The sequence below is a fragment of the Cydia pomonella genome, chromosome 2 (genome assembly GCF_033807575.1).
Source record: "Cydia pomonella isolate Wapato2018A chromosome 2, ilCydPomo1, whole genome shotgun sequence".
In the NCBI taxonomy this organism is placed as follows: domain Eukaryota; kingdom Metazoa; phylum Arthropoda; class Insecta; order Lepidoptera; family Tortricidae; genus Cydia; species Cydia pomonella.
In genome coordinates, this window is record NC_084704.1 from 16,215,534 (window position 1) to 16,239,337 (window position 23,804).

At 38.5% G+C, this 23,804-nt stretch overlaps 3 protein-coding genes across 3 annotated transcripts; all 3 read left to right on the top strand.

Moving 5' to 3' along the window:
• Nucleotides 1–2,061: 2,061 nt before the first annotated feature.
• LOC133534507 (BOS complex subunit TMEM147) lies at nucleotides 2,062–11,233 on the top strand. Its single transcript, XM_061873663.1, has 5 exons — nucleotides 2,062–2,251; nucleotides 2,323–2,464; nucleotides 9,141–9,263; nucleotides 9,795–10,000; nucleotides 11,024–11,233. The coding sequence occupies exons 1-5, from the start codon at nucleotides 2,175–2,177 to the stop codon at nucleotides 11,163–11,165; spliced, it is 690 nt and encodes a 229-aa protein (XP_061729647.1). The 5' UTR covers nucleotides 2,062–2,174; the 3' UTR covers nucleotides 11,166–11,233.
• Nucleotides 11,234–15,125: 3,892 nt separating this feature from the next.
• LOC133534508 (uncharacterized) lies at nucleotides 15,126–18,433 on the top strand. The gene is made up of 2 exons (XM_061873664.1): nucleotides 15,126–18,180; nucleotides 18,258–18,433. The coding sequence occupies exon 1, from the start codon at nucleotides 16,980–16,982 to the stop codon at nucleotides 17,922–17,924; it is 945 nt and encodes a 314-aa protein (XP_061729648.1). The 5' UTR covers nucleotides 15,126–16,979; the 3' UTR covers nucleotides 17,925–18,180; nucleotides 18,258–18,433.
• A 609-nt stretch (nucleotides 18,434–19,042) lies between these two features.
• On the top strand, nucleotides 19,043–22,429 carry LOC133530428 (uncharacterized). The gene has a single exon (XM_061868339.1). It carries the CDS (start codon nucleotides 19,043–19,045, stop codon nucleotides 22,427–22,429), a length of 3,387 nt encoding a protein of 1,128 aa, XP_061724323.1.
• The last annotated feature ends 1,375 nt before the right edge of the window (nucleotides 22,430–23,804 follow it).

Consider the following 23,804-nt stretch of genomic DNA (forward strand, 5'->3'; position numbering starts at 1 on the left):
CAGCCAGATTTACTTCGTGCGGATCGATTGCAGGTATTGGTCCATGGACAGGTTCAAGAGGTGCGAGATCCTCGTGGGGAAATTCTTCGTTAAGCAGTTGATCGTAGTATTCATACCATCTCTGCCTGATTTGTGTGCTATCAGTTAACAGCACTTGGTCCCTGCTTTTGATGTACTTGTTCATTTTGATGTCGGTGGTGGCTTTATGCCTGCACTTGGCAATTTTGAGTACTTCATTTTCTGTTTTAGCCGTTTCTAATCTGTCATAGAAAGCTTGGTTGGCATTTCTTCTCTGCTCAGCAATGCAAATCTTTGCTTGTATCTTTGCTTCTTTATATTTGGCCTTGTTTTCTTCTGCCTGCGAACTTTGCCAGGTCTTAAAGTGAGTTTTCTTGTTAGCTAAAGGCTCTTTTATTTTATCGTTCCACCATTTTGGATCTTTGCCGGAACATAGAGGTTCTTTAGAAACTTCCAAAATCTCCGCTGCTTTTGTTCTGCAATGCTATTCAAACTTAGTCCAAATATCTTCAGCGTGCTCATACATTACGTCCACATCAGCTTCTAGGTAAGTTTTTAAAACAGTCAGTAGCAGTTCACCCTTAGGGTCATCCAATTCTTTCCACTTTGTTCTTGGTGTTTTATCTACAACTGTTTTTATAGGTTTGGGAAGGTTGTATACAGCTACGCATGGTGTTGGGATGTCAGGGCCTCACCCGGGATGACCTTGCAATCCTTAAACTTTTGCTTCACCGAGGCGTCCGAGATGATGTAGTCTATTTGTGATGTTTTTCCCGCACGTTTGTAGGTGGTTAGGTGCTCAGATCTCTTTTTAAAGTTTGTGTTAACTAAGGTTAATAAATGTCTCGCCGCAAAATCCAAGATTACTTCCCCTTGCTTATTTAATTTACCCATCCCGAAACCTCCGTGCACGTTGATATAGGTTTCATTTGTTGCGCCCACGTGTCCATTAAGATCACCGCCAATTATCTTATATTCATTTGATGGTATGCCTTGTAGTAGTTCATCGAAATCCTCCCAGAACTCCACCTTTTCGTTTCATGGTAATGTCTATCATATATTTTTTTTAGTTTTATCATTCTGTTATTTTAGAAGTTACAGGGGGGGGGGGGAACACATTTTATCACTTTGGAAGTGTCTCTCGCGCAAACTATTCAGTTTAGAAAAAAATGATATTAGAAACCTCAATATTATTTTTGAAGACCTATCCATAGATACCCCACACGTATGGGTTTGATGAAAAAGATAATAATAATTTTATGACGTATTAAAAAAACTGCTTACTAGATCTCATTCAAAACAATTTTCTTTGGAAGTTTGCATGGTAATGTACATCATATATTTTTTTTAGTTTTATCATTCTCTCATTTTAGAAGTTACAGGGGGGGGATACACATTTTACCACTTTGAAAGTGTCTCTCGCGCAAACTATTCAGTTTAGAAAAAAATCACGTATGGGCTTGGTGAAAAAAAAAATTTTAAGTTTCAGTTCTATGTATGCGGAGCCCCCAAAATTTATTGTTTTTTTTTCTAATTTTGTGTTAAAATCTTAATGCGGTTCATAGAATACATCTATGTACTTACCAAGTTTGAACAGTATTAGTTCTTATAGTTTCGGAAAAAAGTGGCTGTGACATAAACGGACAGACAGACGGACATGACGAATCTACAAGGGTTCCGTTTTTTGCCATTTGGCTACGGAACCCTAAAAATCTCACGAGATGATATCAATTCCATTATACGTGCACGAGTTTGACATGAATTACAGGGAAACTGATATTATAGATTATTTTGTACTGGTGCTTTAAAATTCGGTGGATGTCATAATTCAATATATATTATAACACAAATCATAACAAACTTTACTGTTTCATTCTTTACATATTAAAGGATTTTTTTCCAATTATTCTCATGCTTTACAATGTAAAAAGAAATCACTTAACATTTCGTATTACGCATTATCGGCTCGTGTATACATAAAACGTGTATGTTTTGTTTCGTGCAACGGAATAAAAATCAATCATGTCTACGTAACGCGTCAATGTCACATATTTATTGATAAATTGATAGAAAATTTGGCTGTGATTTGTAGCATTCTTGATTTTTGTCTTTATTGAGTTAATATTACTAAAACATAAGTTAAATATTTAATAAAAATGACACTTTATCATTTTGGAAACTGTCTTGCGTTAGTTTATGCGCCATATCATATGGCCTACAAGTTTTCCGGGGTGTAAGTAAGATGTTTTAGGTTAAGTTAATAATCTAATTTGGCCTATTAAAATAATAAAAGCTATGTTACAGATCTGAATATGCAACGTTTTCCAAATGTGTATACGCTGGAGGTCTGTACATCTTTACTCAATTGTGCAAGATGCTACTGCTTGCTACATTCTTCCCTGATTACGATTCTAACCAAGCAACTGGTGAATATGATGTGTTCTTGGTAAGTCATGCTTATTATTACTGCAACAATAAAGTACCACTTTGTCAATCTGGGGTAATGGCACAAACACACAAAATTTGCTCCTAAAACAGAAATAAGCTCTACGGTTTCTCATAGGATGTTCAGGTGTACCCATAGAAATAGGATAGTATAGAACGACTGTCAAACTTCAAAAGTGTGACCAAAAATGAAATGCAAGTGTGTGCGTAAATTGTCTATGTGCGAACAAAAATAGTGATGTCATGTTACAACATATTAATAATCTATCGATGTTTAACTGCTTTATCGACTACTTTTTCAAATGTGTTTGTTTTTATAAAAAATGTAATAGGTATGAGTATTATTATTATTACTACTATTAGACCTTATTAGCGCCTTTAATTTTCTTTTACAGCGGACGCATAGTAAATAACAATACTGATAGTGATAACCGAGGCTACAGTTACAGTCGTTACAGTCAGCATCAAAATGGTCAAATATATAGGTACACATGTGTCACAATGGTCAAATATATATTGTTACTTATTTTACAGTACATATGGAGCTACTTTACCGCACTAGTGCGATAATTAGCACATTACGTAACTATATCGAACATTTTAAGGGCCATATGTATTGTAATACATTTGCGAATAGTTAATTCGAAACTCGTGTCGACTTAAAATCGTATCGCCACTCATTGCGATTTTTTATTTTTCTCACCTGGTTTGGTGTTCTGGGACGTTTACTTACTTACTACTTACTCCGTTGGCTCAGCGACCCAAAATGAGACTTGGCCTCCGACACAAGACAGCGCCACTTTTCTCGGTCCTGTGCGACCTCTCGCCAATTGTCGACTCGAAGCTCGCGCAGATCCGCCTCCACCATGTCGCTCCAGCGATACCTAGGGCGTCCGATAGGACGTCCTCCTGCTAGGCGACCCAGGTACGCTCTTTTTACTTTTTTTCGTTTTTACTTGACTAAATTACTAACGTAGTCCGATCAAGCATTATGGAACGCGGCGCTGTCGGTAAAGCAGGTGACTCGCGTTGATAAAGCAGGTTTCTGTCGTATGCGGGTGTGAGTGGTGTAACATGTGCAATGTCGTTAACACAAACACATGCTAAGTGTTAACGTAGGCGCAAATAGTTGACTTACCAAAGAAAATTTGAATTTCGCGCCTTTTCCGCCTGACAAGTTGGGTTGGGTGTGTATACGCTGTCTTGTGTTTCCTTGTGTTGGCGGCAAAGCCGTGGAAAAGTGGTTAAAATGTAAGTAATAATGTGTTGGAAAGTGAAGTTTAAATTTATCGCTGAACATGTGCACCTTCAAAAAAGGTATTATAACAATCGTTATTATTTTAAGTCGGTTATAAAGGTTAATATCTTAATGATGTCTTGTGAACAACTAATTCCATACCTACTAATATACCGACAAGTTATCGATACAGTCATATGAACATTTTGTCAAGCCCTAGCGTAAAGTAACAGTTTAGGTTTTTACACAAAATATTCTAAATTATTGACTAATATCATGAAATATTAACACACAATTGAAGAAAAACTTATAATGAACTGTATAAATTGGCTTTTTACACTTTTTATGCTGTTAATTTGATAAAATATCGTTACGAAAATTTCGCTACGATTATAATAATTACCTGTGAAATGAGTATTTCCCTGGGTTTTTTGGCCCTGAAACACAACAATCCGGCACACAACATGACACCATCTTCACTAAATTACTTAATATTTATTTTTGATTTTGATTCTCGTATATTTTTAACGTTAAAAAATACGGCAATATGATTTTGGCCGCCTCGGCCGCCTTCGAATTCAAAAAATGGTTACGTTTTCTCATATGTAGTCTGCCTCTTTCACACTCGTGGCTTGTTCATATACGTGATGGCTTCCCTTTCGCACACTTCATCTGTCTGTCAAGCGAAGCGTATGACAAGTCTCTGGGTGTACCTGACACACACAGATGTATATTTATAGAGCATAAAATTTTAACAGGTGTTTCGCTTTATCTTTACTCTATATGCCTATGTTTTTAAAAACAAAGACTAGTTCAAAACAGCTAGACAGAATGTACGCAGTAATTTTAGGAATAAGGATGACATGCTAGTAATTAAGAGTAATTTTAGGTATTTTGACGAGAGTTTAAACAACACCGCAATAAGGGTCTATAATAAATTAGATAAAGATATAAAGAAATGCCAGGATCTTAAGACATTTGAAAGGAAACTAAAACAATATTTTATTAGTAAACCCTATTATTCCATCAAAGAATACTTTGCTAGAGCTTTAGATTAAATCAATATTCGACATTTATATATGCACTCTGTTAACCTTTTTTTTTTCTTGCATTTCTTCTGCCTTGACATTCTTTCTTAGTTTTATTTCCAATCTATAATTCATTGACATTTAAATACATATAATTTAATTTCTTTTATAGTTAATTTTTTGATTTAATGGATTTTTATTCTTAATTTATTATTCTTACTTATTTCCATTCCATTATTTTTCCATTTATTTCCATTTGATATTACCAGTGGTGTAATGTTCGATAAAAATTGTATTTGGATGCATTGTATAATGTTTTTATCAGCAAATAAATAATGATTGATTGATTGACTGAATCTTAGTTTAGATATGCATTTACTACAATCATTTTTTGTGTATTCAACTTCAATGGTAATAGTGTAATTCAAAAAAGACTGATCACAAACAATTTTGTTGTTAAGTTAAAGTTTAAAATAATAGAGGAAAACATTTTTATTTTTGGAATTAAAGTTTGTTGTAACACTTTTCCAGGCATAGTACAATTTATCGACCACATACGTGCCAATAGAAATTCAACTTTAGGATTCAGATTTAAGGTTCAAATTAGATTGCACTTTCGGAAAATATGACTCCTTCAAATGAATCATCAAAGCTGGATTAATTGGATTTTTGACGACCGGTCTGGCCTCGTGGGTATGAAGACCCTGCCTATGAAGCCGATGGTCCCGGGTTCAAATCCTGGTAAGGGCATTTATTCATGTGATGAGCATGGATATTTGTTCCTGAGTCATGGGTGTTTTCTATGTATTAAAGTATTTATAAATATTTATATATTATATATATCGTTGTCTAAGTACCCTCAACCGGATCCCTTTGTTTGACATAATTATTGAAAGTCATAATGTAATGATAGTCATATTATCATTAGTCATAACTCTGAAACCGTTAACTTTTCAGGAATTTCCTTAGATTATCCTATAGATAGGTTAGGTTAGGTTAGGTTTGTTTTATGGCAATCCTGAAAAGTTACGCGTTTCTGAGAAAAACCAAATTATGACTAACGAAAATGCGGACAAACAATACATTATGACTTAAAACTTTATGGGAAACAATAGAGACCCACCCTCAACACAAGCCTTATTGAGCTTACTGTGGGACTTAGTTAATTTGTGTAATAATGTCCTATAATAATATTTATTTATTGGAATATATTTGTTTTTTTTTTGGGAAATCCTTGTAGATTAGTGCGGCCTGGAAAAGGGCAAAGTTAAAGTTATTGGAATTTGTATGTTCTAACATTTCATGAAATGTAAAACTTGACCCCTACAATGTATCAGACAAAAGGATAGATATGATTTCAGAGACAACTGCTGTTTGGTGTTTTTTATCATTACACAAGAACCATTTTTTTTTTTCGGAATATAAGAATTTATAAAGAAGGACTGGTAGATTTAGTGATATCCACCAATAACAGCAGCAGTCTTAAAGATAAATTACAGTTGTATCATTAACCTTGGGTAGACAGTATAGACGCAACTTCTATCATTTATCCTTTAAAACTACTTGTAGAAATATTGTTGAAGTCAAGACTTCATATCATGAATAGAGCATAATTGAAATGTCATACCAATTACTATAAGCAGCCATTATTATTATGCCTATTTTGAATGTGTTTGCAGAGCCAAAGCCAACATGTAGAGGCTCTTATGACACTTTAATGAGATGTAAGGGATACACTGAGCAGATTTTGCCCTTGCACACACACACACAGAGGCAGCACTCACCATGATGTTAAGACTATTGAGAGTTAATGGAATCCAAAATGAACTGGGTGAAAGTGATGATCTAAATACTGGGCTATGTGATAAAAAACTGGCTTAGTAAAATGGTGTACAATTTTATTGCTGGCACAGGTGACTCACTACCACAAGTTGGGCACCCACAAAAAGCTACATGTAGGATTGCCTAAGGGCAACACCGGTGTGAGGGCCGAAGGTAGAGAGGTGTCACTGGACTTTAAACACATAGCCAACTCGGCATTTACATTTCCAAATCTACCCTCAAGAATGACTCTACTCTGGACGGCCATCTAAGGCAAGCCAGAGGCAAAGACCCTATACCACCCATTCACCTTTCGGATGACAGAGCACCCCCAGGTGCATTCAAGTATGTGAGGTTGCTACACCCCAACAGCTTGCTATAAGCTACCCTGCATTGCAAAACAGCCATTTTATCATTAAAGTGTATGAATCATGTACATTTTTCGCAACAAGCAGGCTTCCGCTCCGGTTTTTCCACTATAGACCACATCCACTCACTGGAACAGATACTTGAAAAATGTAAAGAGTTCAACCACCCGCTATATATTGGTTTTGTGGACTACACAAAGGCATTTGATAGTATAACTCACAGCTCAATTTGGAAATCACTTCTATCAAACAGAATAAACAAGGTCTATATAAACATCTAAAAGCCAAAGAAATACCTACAGGACAGAAATTTAAAATTTTCAAAAGTTGTATCATACCAGTCTTATCATATGGTTGTCAAACATGGGGACTTACTAAAAAAACAGGAACAAAAATTAAATGTTTGCCAGAACAACATGGAAAGAACCATTTTAAATATAAAGCTAAGAGATAGGGTGAAAATAACTACCATAAAAGCAAAATCCAAGACCAAAACCCTATCATCAGTGATCAAGCAACAAAAGTGGAGATGGGCTGGCCATATAATGAGGGAAAACAAAGATAAATGGACTAGAGAACTTGTGGAGTGGTGCCCAAGATATAACACCAGAAAAAGCGGGCCACAACAGTACAGATGGTCCAACGACCTAAGAAAGACTGGAGGAAAAGCTTGGATGAGTGTTGCAAGAAATAGACCAAAATGGAAGACTTTGGAAGAGGCCTTCGTCAAGGGACGAGTTGGAGTTGCCGATGGAAATGATAAATAAATATACTTACAAATGTAAAAAAAAAAAACTTCAATAATAAAGGCTATTTTTATTTTTATTTTTTATTTTATTTTTATATACACATTATTAAGAACATCTACTCACAAAGTACAAGCCGAGTTAAACTAGAAAGCAAAGGGAATGAGATAATTATTGGACGGGGCGTCAGACAAGGTGATCCTCTGTCACCAAAACTGTACTGCAAGGAGTATTTGAAAAAACCAACTGGACTAACAAGGGACTCAGAATTAAAAACTGTCACCTAAATCACCTCAGATTTGCAGATGACATTGCTATCTTCGCCGAATCAGCTACTGAGCTAGAACAAATGCTACAGACCTTGGATACTCAAAGCAAATTAGTAGGACTACAAATGAATGCCAAAAAAACCAAAGTAATGACTAATTATAGTAAAAGAAAGCAGATACATGTATCAGGAAACCCCAAAGAATATTTCAATGAGTATATATATGTCGGAAAACGAGTATCCTTTAACGCAGACAGCAACGAGGAGGAAATAGACAGAAGGGTCAACTGCAGATGGAAAAAATTCTGGGCACAAAAAGAAATTTTGAAAGGGGATTACAACCTAAAACTAAAGAAAACTGATATGATGATACATGTATTTTGCCCAGCCTAACTTATGGAAGCCAAACATTGACTTTCACCAACAAAATAAAACATAAAATTGCAGTTTGTCAGCGCTCGATGGAAAGAAGTCTATTACATTTAAGGAAAATACACTAAGTAAGAAACAAAGATATAAGAAAGAGAACCAAACTCACAGATTCCCTTCAGCATGCACTGAGACTCAAATGAAAATGGGCAGGCCATATTGCTAGACTTAATGATAAAAGATGGACCTTAAAACAACAACATGGTCAGGGCCTATAGCACAAGGAAAAAGGAAATCAGGCAAGCCACGAAGGCGTTGGGCAGAAGACATTCATAAGGTTGAAGGTGCAAGCTGGATGGAGTCAGCCAAAGACCGTGAAAAATGGCATAAGTTGGAGGAGGCTTTTACCCAAACAGGGTCCATATAAAACTATCATTCATGTCAAATAATATACATAAAACTGTTGAAAAAATATGGAATAAATAAAGCTTTAGTAAGTAATAAAAATAATAAATTTTTCGTATTCACCATAGGCAGGCCCTATTAGTAGGCAATCTTTCCATACTTTCAATTAAGTGAGGTTTCATTCAATTTTTCAGGTTTTCTGATCATCTAGAATTATTTATTTACATTGTGTTCTCTTGGACAAAACTCAATGTTATTTTCCATCCATTTATTTGTTTTCTAACAATCTGGATATGGCTTTTATGCAGTTATCTCACGTATGTGGATCTGCACACTACTCTCATGTATGAGCATATGCACATGGTGCCATTATCCTCATCCAATGTGAAGACTGTTTTAGACTCCATTAATTTATTTAACTGGTACTTTTTCCAGGAAATCCTGAAGGCGACTGTAGACCTGGCTGATCTTCTTGGGCTCTATTTTGCCATTAACTCTGTGCCTGGAAAGGGCCATGCGAAAATCCTCACAGCTGCTATAGGCTGGGCTAGTGCAGAGGTATCATCAAATTTACAAGCTTTTATTTAACAAGCAATGTTCGTATGTATCAACAAATCATGCAAGCTAAATTAGACCCACTTTCCATTAATCAAATGAGCTGAAACTTCACATTTATATTTTATATATATAAGTTGGAGGACAATGCATAACATCTTTGACTGCCATCGAACATGGATATTAAAAGTACAGCACCAATCTACTGGTGTATACGTGGTAATATGTATATCATCTCAGGATGTGCTATGTTGATGATGAAACACCTGAATTTATTATTTAAATACACACTAAAACTTTATAATCAATGAAACATCAGAAACAGATTTTGTGAAATCCCTGTAGTTGTAAGTGTTCATAGGATATAGTGACCGCTTACTTTCGATAACATGGCAGTTATGTTCCTACACATTTTAATCTGATGGAGTGATAGATCCTTTTTGTGTACTTATAGTTACAACCTTGCATGTCATATACATACATAAACCAGTAAATGTTCTAGTTTTTTTATTGGATATTTACACTCTTCTTCAGGTTGTCGTGACTCGTAGTGTGATGCTGTGGGTGGGCGCGCGCGGCTCCGAGTTCGACTGGCGCTACGTGCGCGCCGCGGCCGAGTCCAACGTGGCGCTCCTGCAGCACGCAGCGTCCGCGGCGCTCGTGTGGCTGTGGACCCGCTCCGACCTGCCCCGCAAGCACGCGCCCGTCGTGGTGGCGCTGCTGGCCCTGTCTCCCTACAGGTATACACAATATTGGGCAATTATGAAAGGAATTCTAAAAAAAGGAGGCGGAGAAGTTAAATCGGCAGCTGAATAGCAAAAAAAATGGAAATGGGCTTGCAAAAGATATCCTGACAGTGCTGTGCAAGACTTAATGAGCCAGATTCGACGCAAAGCACGCAGTATGGCATATAGAAAGCAAATTTAACAAATAAATATTATAGGACATTATTACACAAATTGACTAAGTCCCACAGTAAGCTCAATAAGGCTTGTGTTGAGGGTACTTAGGCAACAATATATATAATATATAAATATTTATAAATACTTAAATACATAGAAAACACCCATGACTCAGGAACAAATATCCATGCTCATCACACAAATAAATGCCCTTACCAGGATTTGAACCCGGGACCATCAGCTTCATAGGCAGGGTCACTACCCACTAGGCCAAACCGGTCGGCAATAATTGTGTATATTTGTAAAAATGGTTATTAGTCTAGTAAATAAATGCAATAAAAATTTCCTTAAAATATGTTCCATAACATTTTTATTTTTGTTACTTTATGTGCCCATGTTTTACTGTGTTCAAGCTTTATGTCTGTATCATGTATGTCTTTCACGCGACGATGGTGACCCGGAAACTTGGCAGGCGTGCGCGGAGCCAAAGCCAACACGTAGAAGTCCTTTTGACACTTATGAGATGTAAGGGTTACACCGAGCGGATGCTGCCCTTGTCCGTGTTATAGAACACACGCAGAGGAAACTCACGCGAGGGTGTAGTGTAGGGACTATTGAGAGTTCATTGAATCTGAAATGAAAGCGATGGAGTAAATTCTGAGCTATGGAATATTACTATTACTTTTTTATATTTTACAATTTTGATTAAATTTTGGGGTGACACCCACAACTTCCGCACCGGGTGCCACCCATGCTAGCTAGGCCACTGACTACGTTGAGAGTAATTTTAGGTCAATGTTTGATCAAGATAACGTTGATAACGCCTACGATTTTTTTTAAACCCGTCTATTTTTTTTACAGAGCACTGCTTGAAGATGCCGTAGGGTCCCTCCTGTCTTTGAGCGCGTGGTCTCTGCTAGCCTTTCGAGCACTCAACGCTTCAGTTATTGGACTGACCGCTTTAGGCATGTATGCTGTATTGGCCCAACAGATTGGGATGTGATTACGTTTAGTATTTATTAATGTAGTTTAATTATTTACTTCATAAGTATATATATGGTGTATCGAGAATGCCGTTGTTTTATTTATTAAATAATCCTTAATGGCATGCACAAGTAAGGTCATCAGGTCATGTTAAATATAAAGATACTTACCGAACCACTACCTTCGCAGCATTTTCAAGTGTGTGGGAGGCGGTTCGCTGTACGCCCGAGAAGGACGCGGCTCTATGGGTTGGAGCGAGATAGACATATTAGTTTCAGCGAATCACCACATGATAGAACAAGCCTCGAATTGAACCGACCAAGGCCATCGTTCGGTATTTATGCCTATTAATAAGTACGAGGAAATGATTTAAAAAAAAACCGGTCAAGTGCAAGTTCGTTTTACTCGCGCACTGAGGGTTCCGTATAAACGTTGAATTATCTCGTATAACTATAAAGGCGAAAGACTTTTGAACAGAAGTACCTATACTAAGCATAATTGTGTTTGTGTACAGCGCCATCTATCGGCAAAACTAACTAATTTGCGCTGTGTAATGCACGTATGTTGGTTTTTCGAGGATAATTCTCTATCATGTGAACCGATTTCAAAAATTGATCTTTTATTTGAAAAAAGGTGTATTTAATGTAATCCCAAAGAAATTTCAGGTGTTTACACACGTAAAGTTGGTTAAATTGCAAACTGAATTCGGAAAGGTTTTTTGTTAATAAAAAAAAAAAATTACAAAAGTAGAGGTCTGAATATATTTTCCCTGTAAAATTTATAGTAATGTTAATATTAGGTAAAAATTTCATAATTTTTCGTCGGTAAAATTCGGAGATAGGGGGGGGGGGGGGGGGGGTATTTGTTTTTTCACATTTTCCTTCTTATATAATTTTTTTTCTCTATGAAAAAAATGTTTGGAATGTACAATTTGAGCTGTTTCAAATGATACCCTACTTGAACTAGTCACTGGACTTTGAAATTGCCCCCTCTTCATTATTGGGCAGTTTCCATAGTTAAGAGCCCTTATTCCTTAGAGCGTTCTCCGATTTCATGAAATAACGCTCGATAGATGGCGTTGGCGCTCGGTACGCGAGCACCGGCAACGCGATGCGTGTTTCAATGCAGACAAGAATAATCTTGATAGTTTTCAATATATTTTCAAGCAACATTAATTTTAGTGTTATATCATATTATGGGCACTCTTTATTTTATTTTATATGTACAGTAGTAGTGTACACAGTGTACTATATATATATACCTTGCTCTTTATTCTATCTCTTTCACACCAATGGAAAATGAAAAAGTAAACGACTGCAGGTATAAATAAAGAAAGAACATGCGCTTATGGCTAAGTTTGCAGAAAGTCACGCATGAATTGTATAGCTTGAATAGTGTTGGCTACGCACCCATGCTGCCTAAGCAAGATTTTTATTTTATTTTATTGCATATTAATCATGTGGTACATAACAGGTATTACATTAGGGCAAGTTCACACATGAACCCTGTTAGGGCACAGCAAGTATATCTTAAACTACACTAAAACTAGGAGGTGCATGTACATAAGTACATAAAATTAAAATACTTATGTTCAAGGCATAAGATTAAAAGATAACGATAAAATATTTTATTATTATTTTAATTTAACAGTTGCCATTAATTTATTTATATTTATTTATTTTGTAAATACTCTCCCACAGAAACATTAATAAATTAGTTTTAGTTATATTAAATTCAAATTATCATTATATAATATTATTTTTTTTTTAATATAATTTATTATTATTATACATAATTTTATTTGGGCAAAGATTCATCATTCAGGTACGGTACTCTGCAACAGGAATAGTTGGTGGACATCAGTGCTGGCCCCCCACAGAATCACACCGTACTGGAGCCTTGCGTGCGCAAACGGAGCGGTTTCCAAGTTAGTGTTGACCTTTGGCACACTTAATGCGTATATAAAGCTCGATAACTTTGATTTTATATTTTGAATATGTGATTTTCAGTTTAAACTTGTATCTATTTTAATTCCTAACAAAGAGTGCCGCTTCCAATATATATATAGAGGGCAACGTGAGAATATTTAATGCAGCGAAGTGCGGTCGACAACTATCTGGTATAATGCATGTTGGTAAGTATGCGAATACATTTCTTCTGCAACAGGAATAGTTGGTGGACATCAGTGCTGGCCCCCCACAGAATCACACCGTACTGGAGCCTTGCGTGCGCAAACGCAAAATATGCTGACAGAGCGGTTTCCAAGTTAGTGTTGACCTTTGGCACACTTAATGCGTATATAAAGCTCGATAACTTTGATTTTATATTTTGAATATGTGATTTCGAGTTTAAACTTGTATCTATTTTAATTCCTAGTAATTTAAATTCATTTACTTTCTCTATAATTTCGTTTTTAGGGTTCCGTAGCCCTTAAACGGAACCCTTATAGATTCGTCATGTCTGTCTGTCCGATTATGTCACAGCCACTTTTTTCCGAAACTATAAGAGTTATACTGTTCAAACTTGGTAAGTAGATGTATTCTATGAACCGCATTAAGATTTTTACACAAAAATAGAAAAAAAAAACAATAAATTTTGGGGGTTCCCCATACTTAGAACTGAAACTCAAAAAATCTTTTTTCATCAAACCCATACGTGTGGGGTATCTATGGATAGAATATAAAAAAATATATGATGTACATTACCATGCAAACTTCCACCGAAAATTAGTTTGAACGAGATCTAGTAAGTAGTTTTTTTTTAATACGTTATAAAACTAAAAAAAAAAAAATTTCATCAAACCCATACGTGTGTAGTATCTAGGATAGGTCTTCAAAAATGATATTTAGGTTTCTAATATCATTTTTTCTAAACTGAATAGTTTGCGCGAGAAACACTTCCAAACTGGTAAAATGTGTCCCCCCCCCCCCCTGTAACTTCTAAAATAACAGAATGAAAAATCTAAAAAAAATATATGATATACATTACCATGCAAACTTCCACCGAAAATTGGTTTGAACGAGATCTAGTAAGTAGTTTTTTTTTAATACGTCATAAATGGTACGGAACCCTTCATGGGCGAGTCCGACTCGCACTTGGTCGCTTTTTTGTTTGTAATGTCATTTGCAGTGGGTTTTTTTGGAAAGGCCTGAATTGGATTATTTTAGATTTCTTTAAATTTATTTCAAGATTGTGATCTGAAAGCCACTCCGTTATGGTTTCTGTGATTTGTGGCAAGCGTTCGTTACACTCGGTACTATCCGCGCAATTTAGCAGCAAGGAGACATCATCCGCAAACATCACACATTTGCATTCCATAATTTTTGGCAAATCGTTGATATATGCCAGAAATAGGACACATCCGATCACGCTTCCTTGAGGAATTGAGCAGGTCGATGCCAATCCTTTGCGCATATTAGTGCCATAGAGCGACAAATAGTGTTTCCTTATCGTATCGTAAACGATTAGCATGTTGGCAACGCACCCATGCTGCCTAGCTAAGATTCCAATCGTTTGTGCATATTAGTGTGATAGAGAGACAGATTGTGTTTTGTTGTCGTATCGTAAACGATTGACACGTTGGCTACGTACCCATGCTGCCAAGCCAAGATGTCAATCGTTTGCGTATATTACTGCGATAGAGAGACAGATAGTGTTTCGTTGTCGTAGCGTAAACGATTGCCATGTTGGCTATGCACCCATGATGCCTAGCCAACATGCCAATCATTTGCGCATATAAGGGCGATAGAGAGACAGATAGTCGATAGATAGATAGATCGTCTCGGGGTAGCCTCATTCCCTAGAGACCGCGTCCACAGGTGGCGGATAGTGGAATGCTCACTGGGGGAGAAATCTTCCAGCGGGTAGGAGGGAAATCAAATACCTCCCGTGGACCACAAGGCCGGAGATGGAAACTCCGTTACAAAACCCCGGATGCAGGCTTCTCTGACATATTCGGAGGCGAGGCTGCAGACGTGCTGGGTATCGCGGAGATCGCGAAGTCTGTTATTGTGGTATGTATCATATCTGTCACTCTTAGCGTAATTTTCACTGGTAACACTGACGATCGAGGTCGGCTAGTGATATAGGAGACGGGGGAGAAAGATGGCGGGTACAAGTGGAGACAGGCGATCTGAGTGCTGGGAGGTAACAGGTGGTGTGGCGCGTGCAATCGCGTACAGGATACTCTTGGTAAGCGAAACATATCTATATATTCTGATATTTATATATATATAATATATGGATATTGCAGTGACCTTGAGTTAACGACTACCCTGAGAAAGAGCTGAGTTGAAGAATTGATTGATATTCTTTGTGTGTAGCTCGAGTTTGAATGTAACAAGTGAGGTGGCTGGTGTTTATCGGTTTGAGTTACTGGAGGTTAAATATGGAGGCTGATGGATGAGCTGTAGGGGTTGTTGTGGAGGCTCGTCGGGGACCACATGGTCCCCACCTCAGTACTCATCGCATGAGGAGAGTATACAAGTCTGCGGGATGCACGATGAGTTCTCTTGTGGAGATTCAGTTGTGCCGTGCATCCACCGATAATAGCCACGGGACTTGGGGCCCTTCTAATTTTCCCCGAGAGTGTTGAGGTTACATTCATAACAAAGAGATACGAGATTGAGAGGAGATGGAATTGTGCGCCCATCGAGTGTTAATTCATGGTCGGTGCAGTAGCTATATTATGTTGTGCTTTGTATATGTGTAGATCCATGTAGCGAGGTTATTATTACATCCCCCTGAGAGTAAATCTCCGCTACATGTTTTGGTGTAGATGCTTAAAAATCTGTCAGTTGCGGTTCACGTGTTTGGAATGATGAGAGTTGTCGTACTCAATGTTGAAATACATTCCTTATGGTACTTGATTTTTTTTGGTTTGGGTATGCCCATGGCGGTGCGTACACATGGGATAATTATGACCCATTGTGGTGCGTACACATAGACAGTAATATTACCAAGCCATGAAGAGAATGTGCATATCGCGAGTTTTTTACACGGTGAACCGGCAGACAGAGGAATTCTTGTTTTTATTTCATATTAATCAGCATTTATTTGCGTAGGTTGTGTTATAATATACCGTATAATATATACCGTGTTTGAAAATAATTAATACGGGAGCGGTAATTACGTTTTTCATCTAGCGACACTGAATTTAGTCTCTGACCACGTTCAGAAACACGCCAATGTTTACGTTCGGTCAAATTCATGTGCAAGTTTATTTAGTAAATTTGTCACTCAGCGCACGTTTTCTGGTTAGTTTTATTACTACAACATTATTTTTATTGTGTAACGAGGAAAATATATATATTGAAACATTTACTTGTATATTATTTTCCCCATGGACATTATTTACGTTACGGAATATTTATTGTGTTTGGTACGGAACGGTTAGATATTCGGTATGACAGACCGACGATCGATTGGTCGTGTCGTGTAGAGAATATTTAAGATAGAGTGAAGTTTAGAAATTAGTCTATGGTTTGGTTATGGTTTATTAGTTTTGTAAGCTTACCCGTTTTTGTGAATTGTGATTTGTGATAAAAGTTTGATATAGAAGTAAAAACGAATAAAAGTGTGCAATTACTTAATTAAGGAGTGCCGAAGAGTGGAAGTGGACTGCTATACAAACCGTTGTAAGTAATAGATTTAAGGCGACTCCATTATGAAGTAATAAAGTAGTTACATTTTCATGTAAGAACTAACAAACTTTTATGCTACTTAAACTCGACTTCAAGTAAACGCATTTAATTGCAGATTAGCATCAAGCACAATGCAAGATTCACAGAAGATTTAAAAATAAAATATATCGGTAGCTCGCATTGCGTTCAAAATGGACTTTCTGCTTTCCACATTACAATTGCGCCTAGAAAGGCTAGCGGAAGCGTTAAAGGGAGCCGCCGAGGCCCTTAACAGCATTGAGACTGGTGTTGCAAAGGACAGGGTAATTGCCATAAGAATTAACGTTAAGAATAGATTGTCATCGCTCACATCAGATTTAGACAGATATTTGTCTGGGGCGACGGACATAAAAGAAGATTTCTGCAATGAATGCCGGGATATGCAAATTAAAGCCGAGGACACCCTGACCGAACTAGAAGTCGCGGTAAAATTATACTGCCATGAAGTAGAAAATGGTCATAGAACGCGTCTGCCTAAATTAGAGCTAGGGAAATATAATGGTGACATCCTAAAATGGAACACTTTTTGGGATAAATTCGCGGCTAATGTTGATAGTAAGGACATTGCCAACGTTGAGAAGCTTTCATACTTACTAGCCTCATTAGAGGGACCAGCCCTACAAGCAGTTGAGGGTCTGGAAACGACTAACATGAATTACCCGATTGCGGTAGACATTCTCAATAGCCGCTTTGGTAAACCTACAAAGGTCATTGATGCTCACAACGATGCTTTGCAAAATCTTGCTGTGGCGAAGGATTCACCCGAAGATTGTAGGCGCACTCTGAATATGATAGAGAAGCATCTGAGGGTATTAGAGGCTTTAGGGGAGAAAGTGGATGCTAGTTACCTTAGAGTTATCATACTTAATAAATTTCCATCAAGAGTGGTATACCAAGTGTGGCTTTCGTCAACCGATGATTCCTTTGCTGCAATCCGGAAGGCTTTGGATGCCGTAATAACAGCTATGGAGAGTTCAGCTGTTACAAACATGGAGAGTTCTGTGGTTCCAGTAAAGTCCAGTGACATAACGGAGATGAGTACACCTGCTTCTACAGCAACACTACAAATTGGAGCTGTAAAGAAAAGGAAATGGTAACAGAAAAGGGAAGCAATTTCAACTCAACCTAACCGGAAACGCCCTAAGAGAATGTGCATATTTTGCAATGAAGAACATTACAGCGAGGATTGTACCAAATTTAACACATATAAGGAGAGGATTGGGAAGCTTAAAGATAGGTGTTATGTGTGCTTCCAAATAGGACACCGTGCCTCCAAGTGTACCAGAAGGAGGAAATGTGTACATTGCTCTAGGATGCATAATAGAGCCCTTTGCCGGCAGAAGGTGCAGAGGGGTAAGGATAGTGATATGGTTCTTTCAAACATGACTTCAGTTAATGTACAGTTAAATAAGCCATCTAATTTCTTACAGACAGCAGTAACCCAAGTAAAGACAACGGAGGGGAGAAGTCTGAGCATTAGGCTTTTACTTGATTGTGGAAGTCAACGATCTTACATTACAAATAGAATAGCAAAATTATTACGAATCAAACCTGATGGAGAAGATTGTTTGATGATTTATACATTTGGATCAGAGAAGCCCAGAGAAATGTCATGCCCATATGCAACAGTAACTGTAGTGAGTAAACGTAATGTTGAAAGATTGATTAGAGTGAATATAGTCCCATACATCACCGCAGAGATACCTATGGCTAAGGTAGAGTCACCAATGATAGATATCTTGGCTGACGACGCTTCTACCGGTGAAGGCATTGATATGTTGATTGGAAATGATTTATACTTTTCATTTATCAGAAAGAGTGTTGATTTGGGAAATAATACCTTTCTTGTGGATTCTGATTTTGGTTGGTTCCTCGCAGGAAGTGCTACTAACAGCAGGGAAGGGGAGACTCTATCAGTGGCTACATATTGCCAGTGCCATGAAATCAATCAAGACTTTTTACAGAACCAGATCTTCCTCTGCGTACCATAGATGTCAAATTTTTATGGTCACTTGAGAGCATCGGGATATGTGATTCTCCAAAAACTACATGTGAGGAAGAAGCCGTCCAGCACTTTAACAAGACTGTCAAATACAGTGAAGGAAGGTATCAGGTCAAGTGGCCGTGGATAGAGTATCCACCAAAATTGCCTACTAACTTTGGACTTGCCTTTGGAAGATTAAAGGGTGTAATACGAAGATCAAATAAAGAAGTCATGACAGAGTATGAGAAAATCTTAAACGAACAACTTCAAGCTAACATAATAGAAATTGTGGATCCTACCATTCCTGCTGACCATCCAGTTCACTATCTACCTTTTCATATGGTTCAACAGAAGGGAAAAAGGGGTCGGCTGGTCTACGATGCTTCAGCTAAGCTGAAAAACGAGAAAAGCTTGAATGAGTGCTTATACAGAGGTCCGAATATGCTGGAAGACCTTACAGGTTTAATACTGAAATTTAGAATTGGGAAAATTGCTATCACTGCTGATGTTGAAAAGGCTTTTCTTCAGGTTGGTTTACAAGAAGAGGACAGGGATGTGACCAGGTTTCTCTGGGTCAAAGATTTAGAAAAGGAACTATCTGAAGACAATATCATGCAATATAGGTTCCGCAGAGTGCCCTTTGGAGTAATATCGAGCCCTTTTCTCTTAGTGGCAACAATTCGATATCACATTTCAAAGACTAACAAAAGTCTTCTTCCTGTGATAGCAGATAAATGTTATGTAGACAATTTAGTGACGTCCGTTCAATCAAGAGAAGAGGCTCTCAATTTGTATGCTCAAACTACAAACTCATTTAAAGAATTAGGAATGAACATACGAGACTGGATGTCTAACGACAAAGATTTTGTAGACAAGATTCCCAAGCTAAAGAGAGCAAAACAGGAAAGTGAAATGAAGATCCTCGGTTTGATATGGAATTTGGAAAATGACACTTTACGGCTCAAACTGAATAACGAAACTTTTGAGAGTGAGATCACAGACAGAGGTATTACAAAGAAAGGAGTCCTGAGAGTGCTAGCACGTCTGTATGATCCATGCGGGTTTGTATCACCACTCATGCTACCAGGAAAACTCTTGTTTCAGGAGATCTGCACTAGGAAGTTAAAATGGGACGAGATTCTGCCTGAAGACTTGTTGACATCGTGGAGGAACATAATTGAGAATTTAAAAGTAGTTAAGAACGTAGAATTGCCAAGACATGTTGCAAGTGGATCAAAGTCGGAATGTACGAAGTATGAACTACATTGCTTCACTGACGCATCTATGGATGCATATGCGGCAGTCGTTTATCTGCGCGTCATAACTGGAAAGCAAGTATCAACTTCGTTTCTCATGTCCAAATCCAGAATAACTCCAGCAGAAGACAAGAGTGATCTCAAAATTCCTAGACTTGAATTGCTAGGGTATCTCATAGGAAGTAGACTTCTGAGATATGTTAAAAGCCACATAGACCTAAATATATGCAAGATATATTTGTGGACGGATAGTCAAGTTGTTATTGCTTGGATCAAATCAAGTAGGCTACTTCCACCATTTGTATTGAGAAGAGTCAATGAGATCAAGCAAATTAAGGACATCTTGGGTGCAGAGCTGCGCTATGTCAACTCAAAAGAAAACCCTGCGGACGTAGCTACCAGGCCAGAATTGTGGCATCATAGACAGGATCTATGGCTCCATGGTCCAGATTTTCTTCTACAAGACCAAAATGATTGGCCTAAGGAGCAGAGGTATGAAGAAATGTGCTTGGCTGGGAGGGCTCTGGACACGGTGGATGGTCCAGAGATGACAATGAAAGGCTATGAAGACCAAGATAATGATCCTAACTTTTCTGAAATGGAGGATAATCCTGCAGCCACTGCACTTCATGATTCTGTGCAAAACCCATCTGATGAAGAAAAGTGTGAAGAGACAGTGACTGAGATAAAGAAGTTACAAGGTAAATTCTTTTCAGAAGAAGTCTCAGGAAAGGTGACCAGTTTGTCACGAAACTTGGGTCTCTTTGTAGACGAAGATGGGATCTTAAGATGTAAAGGAAGGTTCGCGAATGCTAATTTATCATATGATAAGAGATATCCCATTCTGATTCCGAAGAAATCACCCTTCACAACCCAGATTATACTAAAAACGCATAGAGACAACTACCATGTTGGGGTCCCACACACGCTAAGTATATTACGCGAAAAGTATTGGATCCCTCACGGGCGAGCTCAAGTACAGAAAGCTTTGAAGAGATGTTTGCAGTGTGAGAAGTATTCTGGAGGTCCTTACAAACTGCCACCACCACCTGCACTCCCCAGTGAAAGGGTTAATTATAGTTCTCCATTTACCTTTACTGGATTAGACTACCTGGGTCCGGTATTAGTGGAAACTAATACAGGCAGAGAAAAACGATGGATTTGTCTTATGACATGTCTAGCAGTTCGTGCTGTACATTTGGAGTTGGTCAAGGCTTTGACGGCTGAGGAGTGCTTGCTAGCGATACGGCGGTTCGTGGCGGCTAGAGGACCACCTAAAGTATTGATATCGGACAATGCACTACAGTTCAAGCTGACAAGTGAAGTACTAATCCATTCATACTGCCAGGAGAAACATATCAAGTGGAAATTCATCACGCAGCTTGCACCCTGGCAAGGCGGCTTTTACGAAAGATTAGTTGCACTGGTAAAGCACTGCTTGAAGCGCACACTTGACAAGCATTTATTAACAGACGGTCAAATGCATACAGTAGTGAAGGAGATTGAGGCCGTATTGAACACAAGACCTTTGACTGTAGTGGGTTCCGACCCAGAGGGAGTACTGCGACCAGCTGATTTTCTATCTCTAGGTCAGTGTCTAGAAATAAACCCAGATTTTGGTGAGGGAACTTCACAGGGCACCAATACCAAAGTCGACTTGGTTGAAGGCTGGAAAAGAGGTCAGAGGATTCTTAACGAATATAAAGAGATGTTCACCAATCAATATCTACCAAATCTGCGGGACAGATTCAGTCACTCTCATAAACAACCGCGTGTGATATCAAAGAAGTCTCCAGAAGTCGGTGACATTGTACAGATTAAAAATGATTCCAAAAATAGAATCAATTGGAAGGTTGGCAAAATCGTAAGTTTAATCCGAAGCCGTGATGGTGAATGCCGAGCAGCCAAAGTGGTAGTTGGGAATACAGAGTTTACGAGATCCATAGCCCATCTGTATCCGTTAGAGTCTGATATGTACGGCCCAACGGATTATGCACTACCACCATCACAAGACAACGAGATGGTAGAGACATCAACTGTACCTATGGAGATGGTTAAAACTATGGAACCTATAAGGGCATCAGAAACGATAGTGTCACCCAAGCCTGAGACAGAAATTGATGAGTCAACAATTCCTACTGAACCGGCAACCGAGAAAGAAATTTCTGTGTTAGATTCTGATGGTAGTCCTACGCATACTGAGCAAGCTCCCGCTGTTGATACATACGAGGCAGAAGTGAGAGAGCCAAGTGTTACGGAAGAACGGCCAGAGGAAGTGACAAGAGTAAGACGGAACGCTGCCATTTGGGCTAGAGAACGAATAGCCGAATGGACGCGTCAGCTGATGACGCTACTTGTATAATCTTCTCGCGTTCGGGAGTATCGCGGAGATCGCGAAGTCTGTTATTGTGGTATGTATCATATCTGTCACTCTTAGCGTAATTTTCACTGGTAACACTGACGATCGAGGTCGGCTAGTGATATAGGAGACGGGGGAGAAAGATGGCGGGTACAAGTGGAGACAGGCGATCTGAGTGCTGGGAGGTAACAGGTGGTGTGGCGCGTGCAATCGCGTACAGGATACTCTTGGTAAGCGAAACATATCTATATATTCTGATATTTATATATATATAATATATGGATATTGCAGTGACCTTGAGTTAACGACTACCCTGAGAAAGAGCTGAGTTGAAGAATTGATTGATATTCTTTGTGTGTAGCTCGAGTTTGAATGTAACAAGTGAGGTGGCTGGTGTTTATCGGTTTGAGTTACTGGAGGTTAAATATGGAGGCTGATGGATGAGCTGTAGGGGTTGTTGTGGAGGCTCGTCGGGGACCACATGGTCCCCACCTCAGTACTCATCGCATGAGGAGAGTATACAAGTCTGCGGGATGCACGATGAGTTCTCTTGTGGAGATTCAGTTGTGCCGTGCATCCACCGATAATAGCCACGGGACTTGGGGCCCTTCTAATTTTCCCCGAGAGTGTTGAGGTTACATTCATAACAAAGAGATACGAGATTGAGAGGAGATGGAATTGTGCGCCCATCGAGTGTTAATTCATGGTCGGTGCAGTAGCTATATTATGTTGTGCTTTGTATATGTGTAGATCCATGTAGCGAGGTTATTATTACATCCCCCTGAGAGTAAATCTCCGCTACACTGGGTGTTGAGTCGGAACACACGGTACAGACGGCGGACGAACCTTCAGCTCAACGGCGGCCCCCGAGCCCTCCACGAGGGTTACCCCTTAGCGTCAGGTGGCAACCGGCCGTAAAACCATATAGCCAATATATCATTCCTTGTCCAAAAACGAAAGCACAACGAAAGAATACGAGCACAAATACTAGGGCGTCCCCCGGAAGCGACGGTCGATGCAACAGATGCGTATCACTACGACTGGCTACTTGGAACGTTGGTTCCATGACGGGCAGAAGTGCCGAACTGAGCGACGTTCTTAAAGTGCAAGAAACTAAGTGGAAGGGCTCAAAATCTAGAAAAATAGGCAATGGCTATAAAATAATCTACCATGGCGAAACCAATAACACAAACGGAGTGGGCGTAATTCTCTCTGAACACCTATCACAGAGACTAGTAAATGTTGATAGAGTAAACGACCGAATACTGTTAGTAAAAATCGCTCTAGACAGTCAACCGTTAATTAGAATACCGGTGTCTTTGAGAAAGTTACTTAATTTGAGCTCAGGGATGCACCTTTGAAATTAACGGAAATAAAA

What these genes read in the sequence shown, in the direction of transcription:
- LOC133530428 (XM_061868339.1), top strand. Translation starts at nt 19,043, where the DNA reads ATGACAGAGTATGAGAAAATCTTAAACGAACAACTTCAAGCTAACATA.
- LOC133534508 (XM_061873664.1), top strand. Translation starts at nt 16,980, where the DNA reads ATGGACTTTCTGCTTTCCACATTACAATTGCGCCTAGAAAGGCTAGCG.
- LOC133534507 (XM_061873663.1), top strand. Translation starts at nt 2,175, where the DNA reads ATGACACTTTATCATTTTGGAAACTGTCTTGCGTTAGTTTATGCGCCA. An exon ending in GCCTACAAGTTTTCCGGGGT is followed by an intron (nt 2,252 to 2,322) that starts GTAAGTAAGATG and finishes GCTATGTTACAG; the next exon opens with ATCTGAATATGCAACGTTTT. An exon ending in TAGGCTGGGCTAGTGCAGAG is followed by an intron (nt 9,264 to 9,794) that starts GTATCATCAAAT and finishes ACTCTTCTTCAG; the next exon opens with GTTGTCGTGACTCGTAGTGT.